This window comes from Oncorhynchus masou, unplaced genomic scaffold (assembly GCF_036934945.1).
Source record: "Oncorhynchus masou masou isolate Uvic2021 unplaced genomic scaffold, UVic_Omas_1.1 unplaced_scaffold_939, whole genome shotgun sequence".
NCBI lineage: Eukaryota > Metazoa > Chordata > Actinopteri > Salmoniformes > Salmonidae > Oncorhynchus > Oncorhynchus masou.
In genome coordinates, this window is record NW_027015880.1 from 195001 (window position 1) to 213040 (window position 18040).

Genomic DNA, 18040 nt, shown 5'->3' on the forward strand with positions numbered 1-18040 from the left:
TCTCATAGGGGAACAAATACTGCATCAGAAATAAGAGTGTGACAGCAGGTGAACCGAGCAGTGTGTCTCATCATGGTTTGTCCGGGCTAACTTTACCTTACCAACTACCAGAAGAGTCTCATCATGGTTTGTCCGGGCTAACTTTACCTTACCAACTACCAGAAGAGTCTCATGGTTTGTCCGGGCTAACTTTACCTTACCAACTACCAGAAGAGTCTCATCATGGTTTGTCCGGGCTAACTTTACCTTACCGACTACTAGAAGTGTCTCGTGGTTTGTCCGGGCTAACTTTACCTTACCAACTACCAGAAGAGTCTCATCGTGGTTTGTCCGGACTAATGTTACCTTACCGACTACTAGAAGTGTCTCATGGTTTGTCCGGGCTAACGTTACCTTACCGACTACCAGGAGTGTCTCGTGGTTTGTCCGGGCTAATGTTACCTTACCGACTACTAGAAGTGTCTCATGGTTTGTCCGGGCTAACGTTACCTTACCGACTACCAGGAGTGTCTCGTGGTTTGTCCGGGCTAATGTTACCTTACCGACTACTAGAAGTGTCTCGTGGTTTGTCCGGGCTAACTTTACCTTACCAACTACCAGAAGAGTCTCATCGTGGTTTGTCCGGACTAATGTTACCTTACCGACTACTAGAAGTGTCTCATGGTTTGTCCGGGCTAACGTTACCTTACCGACTACCAGGAGTGTCTCGTGGTTTGTCCGGACTAATGTTACCTTACCGACTACTAGAAGTGTCTCATGGTTTGTCCGGGCTAACTTTACCTTACCGACTACCAGGAGTGTCTCGTGGTTTGTCCGGGCTAATGTTACCTTACCGACTACTAGAAGTGTCTCATGGTTTGTCCGGGCTAACTTTACCTTACCGACTACCAGGAGTGTCTCGTGGTTTGTCCGGGCTATCGGCAGCCTCTGGCGGATGTCTGCGTTGACCAGGCGGGACTCTAGCGGAGGCAGCAGTGACAAAGAGGTCCACAGCTGCTTGGCGTGAGACACATCTTCAGGAGACGAGCCGTCAAACACCGTGAAGAAGTATTTATCCAACTCTGTCTCGAGCTGCTCTGCCTCTCTCCTCTCCTCCTCCTCCGTTACCCCAGCCCGCGGCTCTGACTCAAACATTACGATAGCCCGTGTGTTTTTTACCAACCAACAACAGAGCGGATATCACCGAATCATCAATATTATAAAGTAACCGAGCCACAGACGAACATTGATATTGCTACCTAGCTAAATGAGGAGATGATACACTGTAAGAAATTTTACGTTTTGGGAAACCCGGAAGTGCGGAGAGAGCGTCTGTTACCAAGGCGACAGGACGCTCCAGGAGGACACCGGTTTTCTGCCAGGTGAGTGTGAATACATGGGACACTATTATAGTGTGTGTTGCATAAGGAATGGGGGGGGGGAATACATGGGACACTATTATAGTGTGTGTTGCATAAGGAATGAGGGGGAATACATGGGACACTATTATAGTGTGTGTTGCATAAGGAATGAGGGGGGAATACATGGGACACTATTATAGTGTGTGTTGCATAAGGAATGAGGGGGGAATACATGGGACACTTATAGTGTGTGTTGCATAAGGAATGAGGGGGAATACATGGGACACTATTATAGTGTGTGTTGCATAAGGAATGAGGGGGAATACATGGGACACTATTATAGTGTGTGTTGCATAAGGAATGGGGGGGGGGAATACATGGGACACTATTATAGTGTGTGCGTGTGTCTGAAACAGAATTACATATTAGTGGTATAAAATATGTTATGTTGGCAGTATGGTTCGTAATTGCAGTGTGTTTAGACAATCAGCTAACAACACTGCCTACACACCATCCCCAACATGCGCCAGAGCAGAGGAGACTACTGAAGACAAGCCAGTCAGTTACTAGGAGCTGCATTTTTTGCCTGTATTCTCAACAACAGGTGTTAACATTTTTTGCCTGTATTTTCAACAACAGTAACTAGGTGTTAATTTTTTTTGCCTGTATTCTCAACAACAGTAACTAGGTGTTAACATTTTTTGCCTGTATTCTCAACAACAGTAACTAGGTGTTAATTTTTCTTGCCTGTATTCTCAACAACAGTGACTAGGTGTTAAGTCTATATTCTCAACAACAGTGACTAGGTGTTAAGTCTATATTCTCAACAACAGTGACTAGGTGTTAAGTCTATATTCTCAACAACAGTGACTAGGTGTTAAGTCTATATTCTCAACAACAGTGACTAGGTGTTAAGTCTATATTCTCAACAACAGTGACTAGGTGTTAAGTCTATATTCTCAACAACAGTGACTAGGTGTTAAGTCTATATTCTCAACAACAGTAACTAGGTGTTAAGTCTATATTCTCAACAACAGTGACTAGGTGTTAAGTCTATATTCTCAACAACAGTAACTAGGTGTTAAGTCTATATTCTCAACAACAGTGACTAGGTGTTAAGTCTATATTCTCAACAACAGTGACTAGGTGTTAAGTCTATATTCTCAACAACAGTAACTAGGTGTTAAGTCTATATTCTCAACAACAGTAACTAGGTGTTAAGTCTATATTCTCAACAACAGTAACTAGGTGTTAAGTCTATATTCTCAACAACAGTGACTAGGTGTTAAGTCTATATTCTCAACAACATTAATTAGAGTTAAGTCTATATTCTCAACAACAGTGACTAGGTGGGGGACACAGGCATTTGTTCAATGGGTTTCATAGTAACGACATAATTTAACAGCATCCGAACAGTCCACCGTGCATTGGCACATTTCCTCCCATTCCAGTGGTGTGGTGATGTTTTTTAAGGTGAGGGAGCGCAAAATGTAGTTTTTAAACGATGTCATAATTTCTCAATTAGTTAACTATAAAATATATTTTCTGAAGAAATTGTGGTGTGCTTGCTAGCTTGTTTTGAAACGTTTAGAAAATCTTAATGTCGTTTTAATGTTTGTAGCTGAAATGGTTAAAGAGCGCTAGCATGAAAATGTCTACCACCGTGTTCTTATTTTTGGCATTGAATCCATGAAGTGTTATGCTAATTTATGCAAATGACCACTGCTTGTAGTTTATAAACGTTGTTAGGAATGTGAAGTCAGGATAGACTGAACATAAGAAAGTTGGTTTGGTGTCTCTAGCTTAAACATTTCAAGTATTACTGTTGGTGAGTTATTTTATGCAAATGTATATAGTTATAGTTGATACAAAATGTAAAGAATTTGAAGTTAGGCTAGCTTGAACATGTGAAAGTTGGTTTGGTGTCTCGAGCTTGAACGGTTCAAGAGGCACTGTTGGTGAGCTGATTTATGCAAATGTATGCACATTAGTCTAGTTATAGTTGATAAAAGTTTTAAAGAATTTTAAGTTAGGATAGCCTGAACTTTTGAAAGTTGGTTTGGTGTTCAAGAGGTCCATGTGTAGGTTCTGACAGACAGAGCGGTCCATGTGTAGGTTCTGACAGACAGAGCGGTACCTGGGAAGGTTCTGACAGACAGAGCAGTCCATGTGAAGGTCCTGACAGACAGAGCGGTCCATGTGAAGGTTCTGACAGACAGAGCGGTCTATGTGAAGGTTCTGACAGACAGAGCGGTACCTGGGAAGGTTATGACAGACAGAGCGGTCCATGTGTAGGTTCTGACAGACAGAGCAGTCCATGTGAAGGTTTTGACAGACAGAGTGGTACCTGTGAAGGTTCTGACAGACAGAGCAGTCCATGTGAAGGTTCTGACAGACAGAGTGGTACCTGTGAAGGTTCTGACAGACAGAGCGGTCCATGTGAAGGTTCTGACAGACAGAGCGGTGTATGTGAAGGTTCTGACAGACAGAGTGGTACCTGTGAAGGTTCTGACAGACAGAGTGGTCTTTGTGAACGTTCTGACAGACAGGGTGGTACCTGTGAAGGTTCTGACAGACAGAGCGGTCTATGTGAACGTTCTGACAGACAGAGCGGTCCATGGTACTGAGTCTGGTTACCATATCAATGAATGAGATGGTACTGAGTCTGGTTAACATATCAATGAATGAGATGGTACTGAGTCTGGTTACCATATCAATGAATGAGATGGTACTGAGTCTGGTTACCATATCAATGAATGAGATGGTACTGAGTCTGGTTATCTCCATGGTGCATTGTTTCTGTCAGAGGTACTACCGCAAGCTGCTGTCAATCAATCAATCAATCAATCAATCACATTGGAACTCGCATCACCTGTGCTCTTCCCTCATACACAGCTGATTTAAACAAGGTGTGTTTAGCAACAGGCTCTTATATAGAATATGTTGGTTCTAGTCTCAAGCTGCTGCTAACTGCATGAACTGTCTGTCATCTAGAAGAGTTCAGAGAGAAACGGTAACATTTAAAAGCAGATTTGTTTGCTCGGGATTGGGACACTTTGTCATTTGTTTTCGAAAGCTGCAGTTTAATTAAGCCTTTAAGTAGTGTCTGTGTTGCTAAGGTTGTGTTAAGGTTAGGTGGTTTGACGTTCTAACAATGAAGGAAGAGATTGCAGCAGCAGTGTTCTTCGTTGCTCGGCTGGCGAAGCGCCATGGTAGTTTAGATGCTGAAAGCAGAGAGGAGTTTGCTGCTGCCCTCACCTCAGCCCTGTTTGACACCTACAAGACCCACTGGTACCCTCACACACCTGTCAAGGGACAAGCCTACCGGTCAGTAACTACACACTACACACACCTGTCAAGGGACAGGCCTACTGGTCAGTAACTACACACTACACACACCTGTCAAGGGACAGGCCTACTGGTCAGTAACTACACACTACACACACCTGTCAAGGGACAGGCCTACTGGTCAGTAACTACACACACCTGTCAAGGGACAGGCCTACCGGTCAGTAACTACATACTACACACACCTGTCAAGGGACAGGCCTACCGGTCAGTAACTACACACACCTGTCAAGGGACAGGCCTACCGGTCAGTAACTACACACACCTGTCAAGGGACAGGCCTACCGGTCAGTAACTACACACACCTGTCAAGGGACAGGCCTACCGGTCAGTAACTACACACACCTGTCAAGGGACAGGCCTACCGGTCAGTAACTACACACACCTGTCAAGGGACAGGCCTACCGGTCAGTAACTACACACACCTGTCAAGGGACAGGCCTACCGGTCAGTAACTACACACACCTGTCAAGGGACAGGCCTACCGGTCAGTAACTACACACACCTGTCAAGGGACAGGCCTACCGGTCAGTAACTACACACACCTGTCAAGGGACAGGCCTACCGGTCAGTATTAACTACACACACCTGTCAAGGGACAGGCCTACCGGTCAGTATTAACTACACACACCTGTCAAGGGACAGGCCTACCGGTCAGTATTAACCACACACACCTGTCAAGGGACAGGCCTACCGGTCAGTAACTATACACACCTGTCAAGGGACAGGCCTACCGGTCAGTAACTACACACACCTGTCAAGGGACAGGTCTACCGGTCAGTAACTATACACACCTGTCAAGGGACAGGCCTACCGGTCAGTAACTACACAGGCAAGATTGTCTCTGGCTTTGTGTTCCGGTGTGTATAACCATTGTGCATGTGTTAGGTGCCTGCGAATGAACCGAGCTCAGCTGAGGGACCCTGTGTTGGAGAGGGCGTGTTTACGGAGTGCTGTCTGTTACGAGGACCTGGGGTTGCCACGGGAGATGACAATCTGGGTCGACCCTGGAGAAGTGTCCTGCAGGTGAGTGCTATTGTACTGGTATGTCTTACTGGAGCCTCTCGGGCAGAGACTGTCAATTGGTGTGCCAAATTCAACCCCTTGGCATGTTAAATGTAGACATAAGACTAAAAACCCACTTGGAATTCACCACAATTTATCTATTTTAAGAAATCTATACCCAAGTATTTACACTCATAAATAGATGTTTGGGAGCATAAATAGATGTATGGGAACATGTACAAATGTCAGGTTTGAAATGGTCAAATACAATGTCTGTTTGGGCTTCATAGCTCAATTTGCGGTGTACGTGTTCCGTCCCCCGAACCTCATCTCCAGAACAACTCAATCTAGTTGACACCTGTTCTAGGGTTCCAGAAGGTTCTACTTGACCCCGGCTTCTCAGTTATCCACAAACTGGTGCTGTGGAGACATGTTCATTAGGGTGGAGCCAGCCGGGGTCATGTTCATTAGGGTGGAGCCAGCCGGGGTCATGTTCATTAGGGTGGAGCCAGCCGGGGTCATGTTCATTGCAAAAGTTTTTTACAGAATGAGCTAATGAATATGACCCAGGATTGTGTTGATTAGGCCAGTGCTTTTCAAACCTCTCCTTGGAGACCCCCAGCTACATGTGATTATTAGACCAGAACTTTGTGATTATTAGACTAAACCTCTCCACGGGGACCCCCTGTATTCAATTCATTCCAGAGCTACCACACCTTATTCAAATAATATCACGCTTTTGTCTACTTAAATCAGGTGAGCTAGTTCAGGGCTAGAATAAAACAGAATTCTGACGGGGGGGGCACAAGGAGAGGTTTGAGTAATGTATTGGTCTGGCTCCGCTAGAACCTCCCTCTGCTTGTTAATCTGAGCCCAGGGGAAGGGGCTACTGTGTGGCAGGAATGTTGTGATGCGTTTCCTGTGTAGGTACGGAGAGCGCAGCGTTCCCTTCTGTGTGATGCAGCTGCAGGGCTGTCACCAGGGTGACAAGGAGTTTTCCCGACGTATACATAATGCAGTGGAGCGGGCCGCCTCCGACATCCAATCAGGTGCTCTGCTTTTCTGTCTTATGTTTTCTGTTTCTCAGACAAATATTTTGTATTTCTTACCCTGATTATCAAATGTGTTGCAACGTGTATGGGGGGATTGGATTACGCTGAGCTGCGGGAAACGGTCTGTGGCACGTGGTGTAACTGGTCAAAGCGCTGATGGGAGGCGCGTCCTCAAATTAAACAGTAATCTGCGCAGCTTGGTCATGTTGCCAGGTCGCAATTGTAAATGAGAACTTGTTCTCAACTTGCCTACCTGGTTAAATAAAGGTGAAATAAATTTAAAAATGTTGTCGTCAAGGCAGCATGATGGTGCATTGTCCACAAACATGTATTTTATTGAAAATAAATGTTCTAACTAGATTTCACTGGAAGGCAATTCCCAATGAACTGTTCTGGAAGGTTCTACAGTTTTACTGTTGCCGGTAGGGCAGGGATCGTCAACTGCTTTTGATAAAGACGCCAATCCCTTTTCCCTTGAACAGACTCCTACTCCTTATCCACATCATTTAGTCTACGTCACTTTTGTTTTGAGCCGACTTCACTGCGGGATTTGAACGGGACACCTGGCTCACGCCCCGTTCCAAAACGAATACAACCACTTTTCAACCGGTGAACTCCTCTCACCTGGGTAACCCAGGCCAGATAATCAAATCCATTTACTGTGAAGTGTTTAAAGCTTTGATTTAATCCAATCAGGCTGCTCCGACGAGGAGGACGGGGACACCAGCATGAGTAGCAGTAGCAGCAGCCTATCCGCTCCCTGCCCTGCCCACAACCCGAAACCCAAAACCATCCCAACAGTCAGCAACCCCAACAGTGTCTACCAAGTAACTAACCAGGTAACTAGTGCTCTAGGGGTGTCTACCAGGTAACTAGTGCTCCAGGGGTGTCTACCAGGTAACTAACAAACTAATGTAAAGAGCTCTGATGTAACAAAGCTCTAGGGCAGGGGTACCTAACTCTTACCATACCAGGTCTGGAGCCTCCTGGTTTTCTGTTCTACCTGATAATTGCATCCACCTTGTGTCCCAGGTCTAAACCAGTCCCTAATTTAGAAGGGGAACAATGAAGGGGGGGAGGAAATGCAGTGAAACTGGCTTTAAAGTCCAGAGTTGCATTTGAGCGCTCTAGGGATGTTAGATGGGGTTTAGATTCTGGTTGTGTTCAGACATTGCACAGTTGATGATGCAGTAACAGATGTGGCCCAGGTGTTGTAAGAGCTGGCAGGCATCAATGATGTGGTTGTGATGTGACTTTTTCTTTCTGTTCCAGTTCAGTGAGTTTGCCCCAGTGCCACCCCCTCCGGCCTGGGCAGCTTACTCCAACAGAAGGGCCTTCCCTGGAGATGGCTACCCACCCCACGGCCCCCCCTCTGGAGGTCTGTTCGCCCAGCAGCACAGCAGCCAGTTCCAGCCTCCTAAAGGCATCAAACCCTACAGAGCCACCTCCTCCTTCACTGGGCCCAGGCAGGACAAGTACCACTGGGTCAGCAAGAACCGCTCCTAGAATGTCAACCTAGAACCTACTGGAAACAAGACCCCACTGGCTGCTTGGAGCGCAGAACACTTAAAAATATTAAAAATATTAAAAGGTCAAAGTGTGAATAATGGAAAGGTCAAATCAATGCTGTTAAAGCATTTTTAAAGTTGCAGTATTTTTATTTAAAAAATATTTTATGTCTTAACTTGTGATTGTTAAACTGGAAAATATTGTCTGAATAAAATTGATTTGTTTTTAACAAACTGGTTGTCTGTTTGTAGTGGATTGTCTAGGACCTCGTTTAGATGAGTGTTTTCAGAGGAACGCTGGGTGGGAGTGTCCAGGTTGACATTGGTTCATATTGTTCTGTGGGGTTCATTTGGTTAGTGACTGAGCTTCAATACTCATAAACCAACTAAGGTGAGTATGAAGCCAGGATATGGATTTGTGCCAAATCAAGCACTGAAGACGAGGAGAATAACACTGAGTTGCAGGACAAAGAACAATTTGTTTGAAAAAAGGGGGAACTCTTTTCGTTTGGAACTGGTTTGGCTTCAAGATATTCAACCTCGACCAACAGTAAGTTGACGCATTGTGCTAGCCAAAGGTGGAAAAGCCAGTTTTTTACCACCTGAACCCTGCATGTGCGCAAATATGACTCTACCAGAATGCGTGCATCAAGTCCCAAGACTTCAAGCCAGGCCTGCCAGGCTGTCACTCAAGGTGTCATTCACTTAGTGACGAAGTGGAATGAGAACGAGTGCAATTGCAAAAAACATGGAACGAATAAAGTTTATTTGAAATCTAGCTAAGAGAGACCTAGCCGTGTCTGCCAGAACTCTACACCAAATCTTGGGACCGAGTTATCAACGAAATCCGTAAAGCTGCCTTCTCTACCACGGCAGACTTATGGTCAAGCCGGACCACAGAGCCATACATTAGCCTCAACATTCATTCCATTGACAACTGGAAGCTAAAAAGCAAATGCCTTCAGACCTTATTTCCCAGACGACCACACCGGAGACATAATCGCAGCTGGGCTGAGGGAGGCACTTTCATCAGGGGGCTTGAAAGAGTCGCTTCAAGTATGTATGACTACGGACAGTGGCTCGAACATAAAGCATTGGAGCTGAAAAATGGACAAGACGAGGGTGTTTCCCGCCCCATACACCTTTTTGATATGCCACACTTGTCAGGTGGATGGATTAACTCGGAAAAGGAGAAATGCTCACTAACAAGGATGTAAACTAAGTTGTGTGCAAAATTTGAGAGAAATAAGCTTTTTGTGCCTATGGAAAATGTATGGGGTCTTTATTTCAGCTCATGAAACATGGGACCAACACTTTAAATATACTGAACAGAAACGATGTAAAGGTTATGTAGGCTTAGGCTGTACATGTTGGATCAGAACCCATGCTGACTCTGGTAGGCTGTACATGTTGGATCAGAATCAGAACTCTGGTAGGCCATGTTGGATCAGAACCCATGCTAACTCTGGTAGGCTGTACATGTTGGATCAGAACCCATGCTGACTCTGGTAGGCTGTACATGTTGGATCAGAACCCATGCTAACTCTGGTAGGCTGTACATGTTGGATCAGAACCCATGCTGACTCTGGTAGGCTGTACATGTTGGATCAGAACCCATGCTGACTCTGGTAGGCTGTATATGTTGGATCAGAACCCATGCTGACTCTGGTAGGCTGTACATGTTGGATCAGAACCCATGCTGGTAGGCTGTACATGTTGGATCAGAACCCATGCTGACTCTGGTAGGCTATACATGTTGGATGACTCTGACTCTGGTAGGCTGTACATGTTGGATCAGAACCATGCATGCTGTATATGTTGGATCAGACTGACTGGTTTCCTAGGCTGTACATGTTGGATCAGAACCCATGCTGACTCTGGTTTCCTAGGCTGTACATGTTGGATCAGAACCCATGCTGACTCTGGACTGTTTCCTAGGCTGTACATGTTGGATCAGAACCCATGCTGACTCTGGTAGGCTGTACATGTTGGATCAGAACCCATGCTGACTCTGGTAGATCAGCTGTACATGTTGGATCAGAACCCATGCTGACTCTGGTTTCCTAGGCTGTACATGTTGGATCAGAACTCATGCTGACTCTGGTAGGCTGTACATGTTGGATCAGAACCCATGCTGACTCTGGTAGGCTGTACATGTTGGATCAGAACCCATGCTGACTCTGGTAGGCTGTACATGTTGGATCAGAACCCATGCTGATCTGTACATGTTGGATCAGAACCCATGCTGACTCTAGTAGGCTGTACATGTTGGATCAGAACTCATGCTGACTCTGGTAGGCTGTACATGTTGGATCAGAACTCATGCTGACTCTAATAGGCTGTACATGTTGGATCAGAACCCATGCTGACTCTGGTAGGCTGTACATGTTGGATCAGAACCCATGCTGACTCTGGTAGGCTGTACATGTTGGATCAGAACCCATGCTGACTCTGGTAGGCTATACATGTTGGATCAGAACCCATGCAGACTGGTTTCCTAGGCTGTACATGTTGGATCAGAACCCATGCTGACTCTGGTTTTCTAGGCTGTACATGTTGGATCAGAACCCATGCTGCCTCTGGTTTCCTAGGCTGTACATGTTGGATCAGCACCCATGCTGACACTGGTAGGCTGTAAATGTTGGATCAGAACCCATGCTTCCTCTGTTTTCCTAGGCTGTACATGTTGGATCAGAACCCATGCTGACTCTGGTAGGCTGTATATGTTGGATCAGTACCCATCCTGCCTCTGGCTTCCTAGGCTGTACATGTTGGATCAGAACCCATGCTGACTCTGGTAGGCTGTATATGTTGGATCAGTACCCATGCTGCCTCTGGTAGCCTAGGCTGTATATTTTGCAGAACCCATTCTGACTCTGGTAACCTTGGCTGTAAATGTTGGATCAGAACCCACACTGACTGGTATCCGAGGATGTAAATATTGGATCAGAACCCATGCTGACTCTGGTAGGCTGTACATGTTGGATCAGAACCCATGCTGACTCTGGTAGTCTGTACATGTTGGATCAAAACCCATGCAGACTGGTTTCCTAGGCTGTACATGTTGGATCAGAACCCATGCTGACTCTGGTTTTCTAGGCTGTACATGTTGGATCAGAACCAATGCTGACTCTGGTATGCTGTAAATGTTGGATCAGAACCCATGCTGCCTCTGGTTTCCTAGGCTGTACATGTTGGATCAGCACCCATGCTGACTCTGGTAAGCTGTACATGTTGGATCAGAACCCATGCTGACTCTGGTAGGCTGTACATGTTGGATCAGAACCCATGCTGACTCTGGTAGGCTGTACATGTTGGATCAGAACCCATGCTGACTCTGGTAGGCTGTACATGTTGGATCAGAACCCATGCTGACTCTGGTAGGCTGTACATGTTGGATCAGAACCCATGCTGACTCTGGTAGGCTGTACATGTTGGATCAGAACCCATTCTGTTGGATCAGAACCCACTGATCATCCCTAAAGCCAACACCTCATTTGGCCGCCTTTCGTTCCAGTTCTCTGCTGCCTGTGACTGGAACGAAATGCAAAAATTGTTGGAGACTTTTATCTCCCTCACCAACTTCAAACATCTGCTATCTGAGCAGCTAACCGATCGCTGCAGCTGTACATAGTCTATCGGTATATAGCCCACCCAATTTTTCCTACCTCATCCCCATACTGTTTTTATTTATTTACTTTTCTGCTCTTTTGCACACCAATATCTCTACCTGTACATGACCATCTGATCATTTATCACTCCAGTGTTAATCTGCAAAATTGTAATTATTTGCCTACCTCCTCATGCCTTTTGCACACAATGTATATAGACTCTCTTTTTTTCTACTGTGTTATTGACTTGTTAATTGTTTACTCCATGTGTAACTCTGTGTTGTCTGTTCACACTGCTATGCTTTATCTTGGCCAGGTCGCAGTTGCAAATGAGAACTTGTTCTCAACTAGCCTACCTGGTTAAATAGAGGTGAAATAAAAAAATAAATAAAAAATGCTGATCAGAACCCATGCCTGGTAGCCTAGGCTGTATATTTTACAAATAAGAATTTGCTCTTAAGTGACTTGCCTTGTTAAATAAGTCTACGGTATAGGCACTGCAGACATACAGTACCAGTCAAAAAGTTGGACACCCCCCCATTCCAATGAGTAAGTGTCCAACCTTTTGACTGGTACTATACATCTCTTCTGATCTGGAATACAGTTGATCAATGTGTTGTTATTACTTCTGTTTCAACCGGACTGGTCCATACACTGGTCACTCTTCATGGACAGACAGCTGGGTACAGGGGACGCTGGTCTCCTTCATGGACAGACAGCTGCATACAGGGGAGGCTGGTCTCCTTCATGGACAGACAGCTGGGTACAGGGGAGGCTGGTCTCTCCTTCATGGACAGACAGCTGGGTACAGGGGAGGCTGGTCTCCTTCATGGACAGACAGCTGGGTACAGGGGAGGCTGGTCTCTCCTTCATGGACAGACAGCTGGGTACAGGGGAGGCTGGTCTCTCCTTCATGGACAGACAGCTGGGTACAGGGGAGGCTGGTCTCTCCTGATGGAGCCTGATAGACACAGGAAGTGTGACTTCTGTCTAATTAGTTTATTTACAATTTGAGGCATTACATAGTATCAACAGCAATGAAGAGCTGAATAACTTGATACAATGAGGCATTACATAATACCAACAGCAATGAAGAGCTGAATAACTTGATACAATGAGGCATTACATAGTATCAACAGCAATGAAGAGCTGAATAACTTGATACAATGAGGCATTACATAATATCAACAGCAATGAAGAGCTGAATAACTTGATACAATGAGGCATTACATAGTATCAACAGCAATGAAGAGCTGAATAACTTGATACAATGAGGCATTACATAATATCAACAGCAATGAAGAGCTGAATAACTTGATACAATGAGGCATTACATAGTATCAACAGCAATGAAGAGCTGAATAACTTGATACAATGAGGCATTACATAGTATCAACAACAATGAAGAGCTGAATAACTTGATACAATGAGGCATTACATAGTATCAACAGCAATGAAGAGCTGAATAACTTGATACAATGAGGCCCTACATAGTATCAACAGCAATGAAGAGCTGAATAACTTGATACAATGAGGCATTACATAGTATCAACAGCAAATGAAGAGCTGAATAACTTGATACAATGTTACACAATAAATTGGTAAACACGGTACAAATGGAAAATCTATTTTCTTCAAACCTGTCACAGTGCTGGAGGCAAAGCCGCGGGAAGTAGGGGTGCTGAGTGTGCAGCACCCCCTGACAAATCTGAATTTAAAAAAATATTAATACATTTAAATAAAAATCTCACAGAAGTAGTGCACTGGGCCACAGCAAATTAATCTCTCTCCCCAGCCATTTGTGTTGCAAAAGCAAAGTTCAATATTTAAAGTTCACTGAGAAAAATAAAAGTGAAATTCATCTCCCATTGAGCAAAATCATTGGGTTAGTAGATTAGGTCCATGTCAGCTCAACAACTTCCCAATTAAAGTCCAGCCAACTTAGATATTGAAGTTGTATTTTTCACAGTGTGTCTTGAGCAGCCGTATCATTTAAGGAAGTGATGTAATACAACAGTCATCAACAGTTAAATTTTCATCACACACAGAATGCTGTTCATCGACTACAGCTCAGCATTTAACACCATAGTACCCTACAAACTCGTCATCAAGCTCGAGACCCTGGATCTCGACCCCGCCCTGTGCAACTGGGTACTGGACTTCCTGACGGGCCGCCCCCAGGTGGTGAGGGTAGGTAACAACATCTCCACCCCGCTGATCCTCAACACTGGGGCCCCACAAGGGTGCCTTCTGAGCCCTCTCCTGTACTCCCTGTTCACCCACGACTGTGTGGCCACGCACGCCTCCAACTCAATCATCAAGTTTGTGGACGACACAACAGTGGTAAGCTTGATTACCAACAACGACGAGACGGCCTACAGGGAGGAGGTGAGGGCCCTCGGAGTGTGATGTCTGGAAAATAACCTCACACTCAACGTCAACAAAACTAAGGAGATGATTGTGGACTTCAGGAAACAGCAGAGGGAACACCCCCCTATCCACATCGATGGGACAGTAGTGGAGAGGGTAGTAAGTTTTCAGTTCCTCGGCGTACACAACACAGACAAACTGAATTGGTCCACCCACACAGACAGCATCGTGAAGAAGGCGCAGCAGCACCTCTTCAACCTCAGGAGGCTGAAGAAATTTGGCTTGTCACCAAAAGCACTCACAAACTTCTACAGATGCACAATCGAGAGCATCCTGTCGGGATGTATCACCGCCTGGTACGGCAACTGCTCCACCCACAACCGTAAGGCTCTCCAGAGGATAGTGAGGTCTGCACAACGTATCACCGGGGGCAAACTACCTGCCCTCCAGGACACCTACACCACCCGATGTCACAGGAAGGCCATAAAGATCATCAAGGACAATAACCACCCGAGCCACTGCCTGTTCACCCCGCTATCATCCAGAAGGTGAGGTCAGTACAGCTGCATCAAAGCAGGGACCGAGAGACTGAAAAACAGCTTCTATCTCAAGGCCATCAGACTGTTAAACAGCCACCACTAACATTGAGTGGCTGCTGCCAACACACAAAAACATCCTGTGGCGGACTGCAATAGCATCGAACAGTCCCCGCGATATGCAACTGTTCAGGGAAGTCCGGAACCAATACACGCAGTCAGTCAGGAAAGCTAAGGCCAGCTTCTTCAGGCAGAAGTTTGCATCCTGTAGCTCCAACTCCAAAAAGTTCTGGGACACTGTGAAGTCCATGGAGAACAAGAGCACCTCCTCCCAGCTGCCCACTGCACTGAGGCTAGGGAACACGGTCACCACCGACAAATCCATGATTATTGAAAACTTCAACAAGCATTTCTCAACGGCTGGCCATGCCTTCCGCCTGGCTACTCCAACCTCGACCAACAGCTCCGGCCCCCCGCAGCTCCTCGCCCAAGCCTCTCCAGGTTCTCCTTTACCCAAATCCAGATAGCAGATGTTCTGAAAGAGCTGCAAAACCTGGACCCGTATAAATCAGCTGGGCTTGACAATCTGGACCCTCTATTTCTGAAACTATCCGCCGCCATTGTCGCAACCCCTATTACCAGCCTGTTCAACCTCTCTTTCATATCGTCTGAGATCCCCAAGGATTGGAAAGCTGCCGCAGTCATCCCCCTCTTCAAAGGGAGACACCCTGGACCCAAACTGTTACAGACCTATATCCATTCTGCCTTGCCTATCTAAGGTCTTCGAAAGCCAAGTCAACAAACAGGTCACTGACCATCTCGAATCCCACCGCACCTTCTCCGCTATGCAATCTGGTTTTCGAGCCGGTCACGGGTGCACCTCAGCCACACTCAAGGTACTAAACGACATCATAACCGCCATCGATAAAAGACAGTACTGTGCAGCCGTCTTCATCGACCTTGCCAGGGCTTTCGACTCTGTCAATCACCATATTCTTATCGGCAGACTCAGTAGCCTCGGTTTTTCGGATGACTGCCTTGCCTGGTTCACCAATTACTTTGCAGACAAAGTTCAGTGTGTCAAATCGGAGGGCATGCTGTCCGGTCCTCTGGCAGTCTCTATGGGGGTGCCACAGGGTTCAATTCTCGGGCCGACTCTTTTCTCTGTATATATCAATGATGTTGCTCTTGCTGCGGGCGATTCCCTGATCCACCTCTACGCAGACGACACCATTCTATATACTTTCGGCCCGTCATTGGACACTGTGCTATCTAACCTCCAAACGAGCTTCAATGCCATACAACACTCCTTCCGTGGCCTCCAACTGCTCTTAAACGCTAGTAAAACCAAATGCATGCTTTTCAACCGATCGCTGCCTGCACCCGCTTGCCCGACTAGCATCACCACACTGGATGGTTCCGACCTTGAATATGTGGACACCTATAAGTACCTAGGTGTCTGGCTAGACTGCAAACTCTCCTTCCAGACCCATATCAAACATCTCCAATCGAAAATCAAATCAAGAGTCGGCTTTCTATTCCGTAACAAAGCCTCCTTCACTCACGCTGCCAAGCTTACCTAGTAAAACTGACTATCCTACCGATCCTCGACTTCGGCGATGTCATCTACAAAATTGCTTCCAACACTCTTCTCAGCAAACTGGATGCAGTTTATCACAGTGCCATCCGTTTTGTCACTAAAGCACCTTATATTACCCACCACTGCGACTTGTATGCTCTAGTCGGCTGGCCCTCGCTACATATTCGTCGCAAGACCCACTGGCTCCAGGTCGTCTACAAGGCCATGCTAGGTAAAGCTCCGCCTTATCTCAGTTCACTGGTCACGATGGCAACACCCATCCGTAGCACGCGCTCCAGCAGGTGTATCTCACTGATCATCCCTAAAGCCAACACCTCATTCGGCCCCCTCTCGTTCCAGTACTCTGCTGCCTGTGACTGGAACGAATTGCAAAAATCGCTGAAGTTGGAGACCTTTATCTCCCTCACCAACTTCAAACATCAGCTATCTGAGCAGCTAACTGATCGCTGCAGCTGTACATAATCTATTGGTAAATAGCCCACCCATTTTCACCTACCTCATCCCCACAGTTTTTATTTATTTACTTTTCTGCTCTTTTGCACACCAATATCTCTACCTGTACATGATCATTTATCAATCCAGTGTTAATCTGCAATATTGTAATTATTTGCCTACCTCCTCATGCCTTTTGCACACATTGTATATAGACTCCCCTTTTTTTCTACTGTGTTATTGACTTGTTAATTGCTTACTCCATGTGTAACTCTGTGTTGTCTGTTCACACTGCTATGCTTTATCTTGGCCAGGTCGCAGTTGTAAATGAGAACTTGTTCTCAACTAGCCTACCTGGTTAAATAAAGGTTAAATAAAAAAAAAATAAAAAAAAAATAAAACACTGACTCAACTCCAGCCACTTTAATAATCGGAATTGATGTAAAATATATCACTAGCCACTTTAAACAATGCTAATTAATATAATGTTTACATACCCTACATTATTCATCTCATATGTATACGTATATACTGTACTCTATATCATCTACTGCATCTTTATGTAATACATGCATCACGAGCCACTTTAAACTATGCCACTTTGTTTACATACTCATCTCACATGTATATACTGTACTCGATACCATCTACTGCATTTTGCCTATGCCGCTCTGTACCATCATTCATATACCTTTATGTACATATTCTTTATTCCTTTACACTTGTGTGTATAAGGTAGTAGTTTTGGAATTGTTAGTTAGATTACTCGTTGGTTATTACTGCATTGTCGGAACTAGAAGCACAAGCATTTCGCTACACTCGCATTAACATCTGCTAACCATGTGTATGTGACAAATAAATTTGATTTGATTTGGCTTTGGTGTCGCTGTCATGTTCCCTAAAAATACTTTTAGAGGCTGTGGTCTCCTTCTCACCCACCCACCAGGGTTATTCCACAAAATCTTGATTTCTGAACTCGTCCTAAGTTAAAACATTAGCGTTGTTTAAAAATGAAAATAAACTTATTTTACTTGCATTATTCGAGGTCTGACAACACTGCATCTTTTTTGTTATTTTGACCAGTTGTCATTTTCTGCAAATAAATCCTCTAAATGACAATATTTTAATTTGGGAGAAATGTTGCTGGTTTATAGAATAAAACAAATATGTTAATTTTACACAAACACATAGTAAAACCAGAGAATGATAATTTTGCAGTGGTCTCTTCATTTCTTCCA

The 18040-nt window shown here is 45.2% G+C and overlaps 2 protein-coding genes across 3 annotated transcripts in view; one reads left to right on the forward strand and one right to left on the reverse strand.

The window, feature by feature from the left end:
- LOC135538308 (cilia- and flagella-associated protein HOATZ-like) overlaps positions 1–1260 on the reverse strand; it is a 19272-nt gene extending 18012 nt beyond the window's left edge. The window contains exon 1 of the mRNA XM_064964217.1: positions 882–1260. Coding sequence (XP_064820289.1) covers positions 882–1134 — 253 coding nt within the window. The 5' untranslated portion in view covers positions 1135–1260. The remainder of the gene's footprint in view (positions 1–881) is intronic.
- A 3234-nt stretch (positions 1261–4494) lies between these two features.
- On the forward strand, positions 4495–8405 carry LOC135538307 (maternal B9.15 protein-like). Of its 2 annotated transcripts, none has more exons than XM_064964215.1 (5): positions 4495–4667; positions 5577–5714; positions 6621–6742; positions 7442–7584; positions 8018–8405. In XM_064964215.1, exons 1-5 carry the CDS (start codon positions 4495–4497, stop codon positions 8249–8251), a joined length of 810 nt encoding a protein of 269 aa, XP_064820287.1. In that variant the 3' UTR covers positions 8252–8405. The 2 variants fall into 2 exon arrangements, with proteins under 2 accessions (XP_064820287.1, XP_064820288.1); XM_064964216.1 differs by having other exon boundaries at positions 7442–7572.
- The last annotated feature ends 9635 nt before the right edge of the window (positions 8406–18040 follow it).

Bases quoted from the DNA above. Each gene is read 5' to 3' on its own strand.
- LOC135538307 (XM_064964215.1), top strand. From the start codon at position 4,495: ATGAAGGAAGAGATTGCAGCAGCAGTGTTCTTCGTTGCTCGGCTGGCG. The intron at 4,668-5,576 runs GTCAGTAACTAC...TGCATGTGTTAG, and splicing joins GTCAAGGGACAAGCCTACCG to GTGCCTGCGAATGAACCGAG. The intron at 5,715-6,620 runs GTGAGTGCTATT...TTTCCTGTGTAG, and splicing joins CCTGGAGAAGTGTCCTGCAG to GTACGGAGAGCGCAGCGTTC.